Here is an 11670-nt window from a genome sequence, read left to right as displayed (position 1 = left end):
CTCCTGTAATCTCCCCTACACTTTCCTCGTATTGTTCCTTCCTCGCTTGGTCCCTGCTTTCAGTGGTTCGGGTGAGGTTTGGAAGCAGGGGGAGAGAACAGAGAGCCGTCTGGAATCCATTAGCTTGTTGAGGCATCAGTGTTTCACTGTGGGAACCTTATTGATTGCCCTCCTTTATAATTATTCCACCTCCACTCGCTCCGTCTGTCTCTGGCACAGATCATGCTTTCAGTTTCTCTCCCGTTCTCCTGGCCTTCATCCCCTCTTCCCCTTGCCTTTTTTCATGCTATTTTTATCCATCTCTTTGTGGCATCATGACTACTTTTCTAAAAGTTGTGCCTGAGGCTTGCATGTTAAAACCCCTAACCAGTTGAGTGACACAGTATCTCTGTGTTTACTGATGCTATCTACGATGTAGTGACATACTTACAGGCAGCATGCAAAGCTACCACATCCTACACGAGAATGAAAATCCTAAGCACCTTGTTTTTTGTAGAGGCACTGGACATAAGCCCTTAAACCCAGCCAGTTTTGTGATAGCAGATATTTGTATGTTTGAAGGTTTGACCAATCATTTGCCTTTCAGACTCATTCTCGTGTGTGACGGTGAACCGATTCTTTCTTTTTGGGTTATGGTCCGACAAAAAAGGATATTTTAACGATGTGTCCTTGGTCTGCGTGAAATTTAGTTTGCAGATTCTGAGTCTTGGGGTTTAAATTTAAATAAAACTTCAGCCTTGAGTCAATAAATCTAAAACCAACATTGTTTTCAAGCTCTTATTTCACCGAGCTGTGCACAAAACTCTGATGCTTCCAAACCGCTCTATTACAGTATAACTGTAGAGCTAACCGGCCTCTGTTGAGATCACTTGATTCGCTGGTAATTAAGCCACACATTATAAAGAGTGTGCAGCGTTTTTCATTTGAGAAACTGTTCAGAGAATATTGCAGCCTTTTGTGTGGAAGAAAACAAAAAAAGTGTAATTTCCTGACCACCGACACCCGCTCTTGTAAAACAGAAGGTGGTCTGAATGTTGGATTCTTACTTAATTGTATTTTTTTACTTAATTTTTTTGCCACCCACTATTTTTTGATTAAGCGCTTGTTGTTCTGACGATTTCACGCTGCTTCACATCCAAACCCTTATTACGATCGTTTAGAGGCTCCATCCAACCCGAGTACACAGGATCCGAGTCGTAATGGTCAGTCTCAGACAAATGGCTTTTCTTTGTGCTCCCACTGAGGTTGTAAGGTGTAGGTGCAATCAAGCACACGTATCCATGCCGACTGTTTCTACCGTACTGTGCAAAAGTCTTGGGCCACACGCCCCCTTTTTTTTTCCTTTTTCTTTTTCTTCCTTTTTTCTAAAGCATGTTTTTGAGCGATACCCCTAGGCATCTGTCAAAGCTTTTCTTTGGGTCTTGGCTGCTTTTTCACTCATTTTCAGTCCAGTTCTTATAGCTGACTAATTTCAACCAGTAGTGTAATGTTAACATACTTAACTCTGACCTGTTTAAGTAGAGAAGCGCACCGAACTCAACAGACAAACAAGTGTTGTGTCTACAATTTGGCAAAGAAGTCTTTTTAAATTGTGTCTTCAGATGCAGCCTGTCACAAAACCACATCATTTGTTCCCCTTTTTTACACGTTTTCATTGGTTAGCAGTGACTTGTTACCCTAAAGAGATTTTGTTCCTTGCAGATTTTTCTTTTTTTCAGTCCTGAGGAGAATAGTGAAACAGTTTCTCTGTATTGCGTGTAAAAGGCTCGACATGTTGCTTTACAAGCATAAAAGAAATAAGTTGACCATAAAACCATCACACTCAGCTGAGATATGTTGTAACTTTACACCCCATCATCGTACATGCGGTTGTTTGCGGTGGTTTCCTTGCTACATCTATTACTAAGAGTTTGAGTATGACTCAGTGACAGTATATTGATTCATCAGTTTTCCAGCACACTGAATTTGACTACAAGTCAGCTTTCAACATTTGGGGCAGAAACTTTAGTGATTGGTAGCATGTGACGTCTTCATAGTCACGGAAATTTGAGGACTTAAAAGTCGGGTCATGAACCTTAAGCCGAGGGCGAAAAATGGTTACCTGACTGATCCTGTAATCTTCTTCTTTTGTTGCGTTGGGGTTTAAACTGTGCAGAGCAGCCCTCTCAGCACAAACTCTCGTCACTTTGTTCCGTTTGGGTAGAATAAACGATCTATCCATCCCAGTCATGATTCACCCAACAGTTCGAGTTAAATTCAGGCTTTTGTAACATGACGGATGTTTGCAAAATCACCTCGGCTCGAGAATAAATAATACAATTCAAAAATTCTTCCTTCTCTGGTCACCATGCTGTCTTCAGTTAATGGACATTGTTTTAAGTGCACACACCTCTAAAAGCTTGGACTGTGCCCTTAGTTTATTTATGATGAACTGTATGCGTTTTAATTAGCGAGTTTAGCTGCTGCCTACCAGCCAGCCACAGCCGGGTCCTCAAAGCGCCATTTATTTGCTTCTCCTGTTATTCTATCAGAGGACCTGCTGACTGAGCTGCAACCACAGCGTCTTACATGGCTGCTACCCACAGCAGGCCCTGCTCCAGTTTATCCACATAGAACCTGCAACAGGACAGGATAATGTAAATATGGAGCACAAAAACATTTTAATAACAAAGGACTGAACTGAGTTTTGCTCACTGTCCTAAGACAAAGGTAGATGTAGTAGTTGTAGTAGAGGTTTGATATTTTTTCATGCTTTTAAATCAGAGGGTTAAGCACTTCCTCCATGTTTGTTCTGTTTCTCTTTTCTTATTACGGATGTTTTGAGTTGGTGTGTAATTGAGTGATGACTCCATACATGGAGGGGGGAAAATCATCAATCAATCAACCAAACGAGCCATTTCAAAAACTCGTTCAGTCCAGCTCTTGTTTCATTATGGTCCTCGGCTGACTCACATTAACTAAGCACGTTTACCTTCTCTGCTTATTTGTATCGTTTCCCTGAAGAATCAATGAACCGTCAGTATAACGGAGACCTTTTAACCTGAGGAGTGCCATCTTTCTTTACAAAACTGCAGGCAGAATGTCAGTGGGTTCAGCTAAAATGCTTTTCGATCTGTATTTTTGCACACTCTGATGACTTTAGAATAATTTGCATTCACAGGAGAAATTAAAAAGATCAGTTTTCTTGTTGAAATTCATACCTTTTGCTGTTAATTCAGAAATGCCAATGAAGTAATTAAATTGGTGCAGTACCAGTATTTTAATATGAGAATTTGTCCCTGTGGTTTGTAATTTTTAAATTGCTGCAATATGCCTTTAGCACCATCGGATTGGAGGCACTGCCAAAAAATTCATCAAGTCAATGTTCTTGTTCAGGTTTTACAATTCAGATTTGCAGACACGAAGCCAGAAAGCTGCTTTTGTATTATCGTGTGTGTGTTGGGTTTTTTTTTTCTTTTGTTTTTGTTTTTTTGTCTTTGGGGTGTGTGTTTTACTATCAATAGGATCTTCACGACTACATCGATGTGTTATTTTAAGACTATAGCTTATAGTAACACACATATAATAGAGATAAATATGGTTAGGGCTTCTCTGTGCACCATTTAAAATCTCTGTAATCTCAAACCCTTCACACCTGTTTGTTGAATGCGTCGGCCAGTGAAGAACCGTCGTTTGTTCAGCTGCTGAACTTGAGTTTCTGAAATTCAGTAGTAATACTAAATATACCGATTAGCTGATCTGAACCCAGTGGGTTTTTTCCCCATTAATGTTCAACGTGTTTCAACACGACAGCAAATAGTTTGAACAAAATTCATTCGCTTTAACCTGAAAACACAAAGTCGTGTTTTCACGGCAAACAAGCGGCGCGACGTTTGGCACGTCCTCTGTTTGAACACACTGCCATTACACGCTGCCAAGGCCACGCTGCTTTTTATGTGCGTTTGTACATGTGCTGGGTTTTTTTTTTTGCAATGCACTGTTTACTCTGCGTGTGTTCGTGGTTGATAACCAACCCACTCATGTTTTCTTCTCACTTTGTGTCTTTGCAGGAAGTTCGGGGAGCGCCCTCAGCCACAGCGCCTAACAAGGTGAGTGTGCACACGCACTCGTGGTCCCTTTAGAGCTTGTTTTCTTGTCATAGTGCTGGGTTTTGTGTGTACCTTTGTTTATGTATGCCGTTGTGTTCTTGTTAACACCTATTCTAGGGACCCGCCCCTCCCCAAGGTATTTGCTACCTTTTTTGTTTGTTTGTTTTCTAGATTTGATTTTGTTTTGTTTGTTTTGTTTATTACTATTTTGGACACTTCATTCTCAAAAGAATGAAAGTATAGAGAGCCTCTGAAGTATCCCTAATATGTGGCTTACTAATACCACTCTGGGATTACCAATAAAAAAGAAAACATCAAAAACTACACAATTTTTTCCACCCTGTCGTTTAACTCCATGCCCCTCCCCTTTTTTCTTAATAACATAAGCTTAAAGCTACTTCAAATCATTGATGATTACTTATAAACTCAAATGGTGAAGTGATTTGCTTCACCCAAACCTAGTGTTGGGTGATTACATTAGTGGGTGGCTATCAGCTGCAAGGCTCTAAAGTTATTAAGTGATTTATTTCTCTTTTCTTTTTTACTTAGACTGTTAGTTCTGCTTATTCATCCAGTTTTTTTTCTTTCCTTTCTTTAGCCTGTTTTCTCTTGTTAGATCATGATTGTGATTGGTCCGTGTAGCCACTACACCCACACACACACGCGACACACGACACACGCACATTACCTTCAAAGCGTGCAGAAGTCCAAGCATGAACTTTGTACACGCGCTGGTGCACGCCTATACCCGTCTGTTTTGCAAGTGTTGCTTGTACATTGAGGGTACATGTGTAACTGTGGTGTTGCAGAAACAGTTTAAAATGAAACTCATCATGTGACCGTGTCAACTTAATGCATCAGTGGGGATGTTAGTTAAAAACCCTCCTTAGTTGACGAGCTATCACTATTAACATGAACGATTCTCGACATTGTTCACCGGCACATCCCCAACTGACACCATGTGAATAATAAATACCTCGCTTTTTTCTTTAACAGGAACTTTTTTGTTTTTAACTATGATTTCCACCCCTAATTTTTACAAGCGTTTTAATAATTTTATATTCACCAGCAGATTTGCCACATAAAATCTGTTGAGGCAGCAAGCAGCTCATTTCAAGCTGTGATTTCCAGAAGTGGAGAAATGCGTCTCTAACAACCGCTGCTGACGAGCCGCAGCGTTGTTGTTGATACAACAATAGCGTACGACATGTGCAGCTTTACTGTGGAGTCCTGCACAGCTGCTTTCTGTTGACCCCAGCTTTGCTGTATTACCTCATTTTTGTTCTGCTATTGATCGCTCATTACTTAGATCTCTGCAGACTCGCCTCCTTTGGGACTGTTTTAATGTGCTTGTGTTGAAATGAACCATGCTATTTTTGCCGTTGTTTGTGGAGAAACATGCTAGAGAAGCAATAAATAACCCTTTCTGAGGCCTCGCGGTCCAAATGTGCGCTCTGCGCTGTATTCGTCTTACTGTGTGGAGCTTTTTTGACGAGCTGTACTGCAAGTTTTTGATTATTGTGTTCTTCTTAAGTTTGCTCCAAGTTACTTGGAGTAACATTTGGGTGAATCCAGACCGTTGATGGATGATGTGGGTTGCTTTTTAGGGATTGTGTGTGTGTGTGTGCGCACGCACTTGTTTGCTTATTGGTGTTTGCTGTTCTGAATAACAAAGACTGTATGTGTGTGTGTGTGTGTCGCTCGGCTTTTGCGCGTGGCACTCAGCAGGGAAAATGAGGGGGTTGCGTGTTGCTTGGAACAGCCGAGCGTGGTTTTGGAAAAAGGGGCCCCTGCACCTTTTGATGTGTCCCCCTCTTTATTCATGTGCTGCCAGTCTGCTGGCTCGCACTGGCCCTTCGATTCGTCTGATGGTTTTTGATGGCCAGAAATATGACCGACACAAAACACTCTTTAACAAACAGCCGAAAGGCACAACAGAGCTCGTTTAGTTCATGTGACTATGGTTATGGTCTTTGTTGGCCTGTCAATCTGCCGTAGAGTCTTCGCGTCCGTTTTCTTTGGGTGCTGCTCTAAAATTTTGCAGCATCCCGCAGGAGCTTTTTATGGCAGCCAAACCTCCAGGTCCTAGAGGTTCACACTGTCAGGGAGGCTACTCAACTGGAACAAACACTTCTAGGGTTCAGACACATCCACTTGCACAAATTTACACAAACGGACTCAACATGAGAATACAGGCTGGGTTGCCAAGTTTACTGGCAACTAATTTACTGTTTTGTTGGTTTTTTTTAAATAACAAGCAAAGAAACAGAAAATGGAGCAAAAAAAGTATAAATTTGCAAATATAAAAATTTGTAAATTAGTCATAAGGGAGTACAGTCTAATGGGCACGTAGAGTTTGACTTAAAGGACTTTAAAACCAATACTGAGTTTGATATTTGGTGATTTTAACAATTCAAGATATGGGCCAATATGTTTATTTTGTTTCTGACACAAAAACAAAAGCAGTTTCCCTAACATTTTTTTCCATTCATCAGTTATAAATGCTGATACCAGCATATCTGCAGGAACTGTATTGTCAATAGCATAAATGAGCCATTTCAAACTGTTAATCAGAGCTACAATTAGAAGAAGAAGCGGGTATTTATTTATTTCACTTCTCTGGTCACAGTGGGTTGATCTGCCTGTTTGATTGTATGTTTTAGGATCAGATTACACCTGCCATATCATATATACCAACACTGAGGGCGCGAGTACCCACTGCAGTATTCTCCTGAGTGATCGGTGTCGTCACCCAAGCAACGACTCCAGCGCTGTTTTAATTCGGATTCTGTTTGCGTATTTAAATTTCCTCACGTTTTGTCATTGATGCAGAAATGTCAAAGCGGAGGATTTACTCTGTTTACCGCGTAGCAAATGATCAGAGCTGAGATGAGTGCAAGCTGTAGCGATATCCCACAGTTGTCAGCAATTTTCCATTTTTGTGCGAGTGTGTGTGTGTGAGCTTACACGGCTCATCCGGAGGTCAGACATCAAACAGTGAGGGGTGTGTGTGTGTGTGTGTGTGTGAAGGCCACGTCTCCTGGCCTTGTAAAAGGAGGCTAAAGTGGCTGATTGTTAATGCTTTAACCCAAAGCCCCACACTACAATTGTGTGTAATCTACCTTTTGTGATGCACAAGGTGCAAACTAATTACTGTCTGATCATAATTGAGCTGTTTCACCGCGCATGTGTGTATTAATGTGGCCCCGCCCCTCTGCTCTTCGTTTGAGTGTGTTCACAGGGGGTCCTGTGACAGTGCTGCTCTGCTGAAGATGCTGTGGCAGATGTACGGGGCAGATGCCTGTCTGCTCTGCTGCATCTGTAGCCTGACTTAACCTCACCCCACCTCTCTCTCTCTCTCTCTCTCTCTCTCTCTCTCTCTCTCTCTCTCTCTCCCCCCCCCCCCCCCCCCCCTCACACACACACACCATATCGCCTGCTGTTAAAGATATGCCTCTTTTTATAAATCTGTCTGGCACATTTTTGTCTCACCTCTCAAGCGCGTCGTCTTTTGTTTCGTATGTTCCGATTTTTCTTTTGCCCGATCTCCTCCCCACGTTTTATTTCTGACCCCCCTCCTTCTTTTCACTCGCTGTCACCGACTGCCTTTTAGCACATTTCTTGGACCTAAATAAAGCCCGTCAGAAATTAAACCTGCAGCTCAGATGCTGTTACTTTTCTGTGTGATGTAGACTCTTATCTGTGGTTATTGGTTTTATTACATGTGGGCATACTCAGTTTACATGAAGTGACCCTCGTTTCCTGTCTCTGCATGAATGAAGGGCTGATTTATTATTTATTTATTTATTTTTACCCCCATTTTTTTTATCCCTCAAATACAAATGAACACAGTGTAATGTTTGAAATTTGGTCTTACCTTACTCGTATTTTGATTTGCACCGGAATTTCGTGCATCTGCTGCGTGCTAGTCTTGCACAGGAAGTAGAGCTGATTCTGGTCACAGTCTCTCTCACTTCTCCTTCCATCTCCAGCGCTCGGAGTCTGTGTGGCGTGCGTGCGCTCGTGTTTCACTCTGTATAAGCTACAAATGATTACTCAAGACGGCCCTGTCGTGTTAGGGTGAATGTGTTAGATCAAAGCCGCGTCTTTATCGATATCGATGCGAGACGTACGAGTAAGAGTCATTTAAGAGACGGGAATCTCGTTACTCTCCTGCTGCCGCCTGCATTTTGTAGCACGAAAAAGATTTTGGAAGCATGTCCCGTTTCCATTGTCTTTATTATTAATACACACATGGGCATAGCTGTTTGTGTATAAAAGAAAAAAATATATTTCTGGCACTTCTATATGTGACACCTCTGTTTGGAACAGAATGTATGTTAGGCAGTAAATATCATATTGAATTGTCTGTTTTATGCTTCAGTAAGAAGAAAAAAATATATATTTTATTACACCCGTATTCCTTCAGGGGGGGAAGTCCAAACCTTTTGGGTGGGGTGACAGGAAAAACCCTGTTGACACATTACTGAAGACTGAATAATAATGCACAGCGTAACAGTGCAATATAGAGAACAAATGCACAAATACTGCTTTAATCCATTTTTAGGGTTTTCCCCCTCTGATACACAGCTCCTGCGTAAAGTCCTGATGTTTCTGGTTCACTGCGTCGTGATAGTCATCTGTCATCTTTTTTGATGTCTTTTGCATCCTTTTATACTCGTCTCCCCCGAAATCCTTCGAGACATATTTGGTATCTTTATAAAGCTCTTGTTCCCCGCTAGATTTTCATATAAAATTCTGCGGGTTTGAACAAAGCTTGGCTACACAGCACAAGTTTGGATCGATGGACCCAGTGTTGGGGACTTTTGTGTTGTTGTTGGTTTTTTTCTTTTTCCATCTGATCATAGGATATTCAGTTTCACATGACTGCTGCCACATGTGGTGCATCTTTGTTATCTATTCAGTGGTTGTTTGGAGGCGCTCTGAAGTGAAAATCTGCATACATAAAGAGCCGCTGTGAGTCAAAGCGCGATCGTGCCAAAGCATTTGTGTCTTGATGGGGAATGGTCTCTCCCCAACTCAGCCACAGTGGTCTGGAAGGGTTTGGTGAGCGCTGAAACGGTGTCAACCACAAGCCGAGGCTGTCGCACGACACTTAACAAACACTAGCATTCCATTTTGTGGTCGTGCTGTAACTACGTGCCATTGTATTTAAATATTTGATCAAACTGCTTCCCTTTTTATGACCGTGACCCTGACTCTGAGGCTGGCTGATGTAACGTTTCTTTTTTTTAATTTGGTGTTTTATTTCCTTTTGTCAGGAGGACAAGAACTGATTTCAAAATGTTGACAACATGAGCTTCAAAATGAGTGACGGAGCCCAAAGATCTCATTAAGTATGGCACCCAATGCATGGTCTGAGTGGACCGTTATAGTCGTGCTGCTCTTATCAAACATATAAGGAGGTCAGCACATGCATAGATGATCTTTGTAAGCCCAAAGACAAGGATTTGTGTTTTGTTTTCTCTACTCACGACTCTGTATGAGATCAGTGAGAGATGATGTCACTTACATGGGCCTATACATATTGTTTTCTGTTTGCAAGGTGCAGCTAATCAGAAGAAAGCTGGTTTAGCAGGAGGGGGATGGCAGATAAAACTGCCTGGGTGTGCACCCAGACCATTATTAAAGATAAACATAGATTATTTTAAGTGTGACTTATACAAAGCTTCTCCATTAGTGAGTACAAGATTTATAAAAACAGCTGAAATGGGGGTAAAGCATCATTTAAAGATGTTCTCTGATTTATTTAGGTGCTTGAAGCTAACAGTGTTGGATGTTTTAAAGGTTAAGTAAAACTGATAGGTTTAGTTTAATGTCAGATGCCATTAAAGAGGCTGTGTTCCTGTGTTAGAAGTTTCTCATGTGTACTTTGCTCGAGGTGTCTGCCATATTGGACACGATGCGTCCTCTGGTCACCGATTGATGGGGGAGTGGCTCCTGGAGGCTGCTGGCTGTCACTGGGTGAAATGACAAATGGGGTGAATGCACCAAAAATCTTATTGTGACTGCGTTGGTCCCTCGCAGATCGCCACAGCAGCCTGTAGTTTACATGTAAGCATATGAAGTCGCTGAGCGGTAGTATAAACTAAAAACCTGCAGAAATGTAAAATCCGTCCTCAGAGTAAAGGTTGTATCTTTTGAAATGTACTGACTACAGCAGTAAGGCACAACTACAGCTCTGAGTAGTTGGAAACTACGGCCAACTGTGGCAGTCTGCTATCAGTCAACACAATCGCACGGAGATTTTCACCATCTGGTCTGTGAATACACTCTTCTTCCATTACTGGTGTTTGGGAGACGGTTGCAGAGCAGTCTCTAGGCGGACAAGCTAAGATCCTGCTGTTAGGGGGCCACATGATTGCCAAACTGAAACTGTTCATGTATTTTACTTGTCACTCCAAATTGTATATCTTTCTTTTTTTGTGAATGACTTGATCTAAATGTTTTTATTTAGGGTCTTTAGGACATGCATAAGATGCAAACCATCTATTAGAGCAGCGGTCCCCAACCTTTTTTGCGCCACGGACCGGTTTATGCCCGACAATATTTTCATGGACCGGCGTTTAAGGTGTCGCGGATGAATACAACAAAATAAAACTAGTACCAGTACCGAAAAAAAGAAAATTTATTCATAACACATGTGAAAATACCCAGGAAAACCGAGTAAACGATAACAAAATAACGCTGAAAACCGATAAAAACCCTGAAAACTATACATTTCACACCTGAGCCTCAACTCTCGCGGCCCGGTACCAAACGACTCACGGACTGGTACTGGTCCGAGGCCCGGGGGTTGGGGACCGCTGTTTTAGAAGCTTCCTCTAAGTCAGGGGTCCGGTGTCCCTGCAGGTTGTAGATCTCACCCTGGGTCAACACACCTGAATCACATGATTAGTTCATTACCAGGCCTCTGGAGAACTTCAAGATGTGTTGAGAAGGTAATTTATCCATTTAAATCAGCTGTGATGGATCAAGGACACATCTAAAACCTGCAGGACACCGGTCCTCGTGGACCGGGATTGGGGACCCCTGCTCTAAGTGGTAACTGTCCTAATCCTGTATAAATGTGTGTGTGTGTGTGTGTGTGTGTGTGTGTCATCCTTCCTGTGGGAGCAGTAGGTCACAGGCAGTATCAGAGGTGTGACATGTGCCCTGCAGGCTCTGACATCAGCAGGCCTGGACTGTGTTTTCTCTCCATAATCAATCAAAGCTTTGAGCACAGGAGTCCGCCTCCACTCCACCCGGCGGGATTAGAGTGTGTGTGTGACACCAGCGATTCACTTCCCAGAGAAGGGTTACGTCCTTTAATAACGTAATCGCATTCTAAATGCATCCGTGCGGAGAAGTCCAACGTTTTAATGAAACCACTGTTTTCCACCGAGTCGAACTGGAGTCGTACGCACTCCTCCGTCCACCCCGGCTTGAAATCATTTTCTCCATGTGGTGTTTAAGTGATGTCAGGCTGTGTGGAATTCCAGGATCGTACCTCTATTAGTCTCATTTATAGCTGCTGGCGATCAGTAATTGAGAAAAAACTGATTTTTAGTGTTGCAGTGAG

At 42.2% G+C, this 11670-nt stretch overlaps 1 protein-coding gene and 1 long non-coding RNA gene across 2 annotated transcripts in view; both read left to right on the top strand.

Annotated features, from left to right (window-relative positions):
- Positions 1-11670, top strand: part of rbpjb (recombination signal binding protein for immunoglobulin kappa J region b) — a 52135-nt gene that overhangs the window by 24701 nt on the left and 15764 nt on the right. The window contains exon 2 of the mRNA XM_085155519.1: positions 4050-4088. Within this exon, the coding sequence (XP_085011645.1) occupies positions 4050-4088 (39 nt within the window). The remainder of the gene's footprint in view (positions 1-4049; positions 4089-11670) is intronic.
- On the top strand, positions 7473-10050 carry LOC146521977 (uncharacterized). The gene is made up of 2 exons (XR_014873462.1): positions 7473-8174; positions 8216-10050. It is a non-coding gene; the product is annotated as an uncharacterized LOC146521977 (long non-coding RNA).

The sequence above is a fragment of the Neolamprologus multifasciatus genome, chromosome 3 (assembly GCF_963576455.1).
Source record: "Neolamprologus multifasciatus chromosome 3, fNeoMul1.2, whole genome shotgun sequence".
NCBI classification, from domain to species: Eukaryota; Metazoa; Chordata; class Actinopteri; order Cichliformes; family Cichlidae; genus Neolamprologus; species Neolamprologus multifasciatus.
The sequence above is the reverse complement of the archived record's forward strand: the minus strand, read 5'-3'. Positions and strand labels throughout refer to the sequence as shown.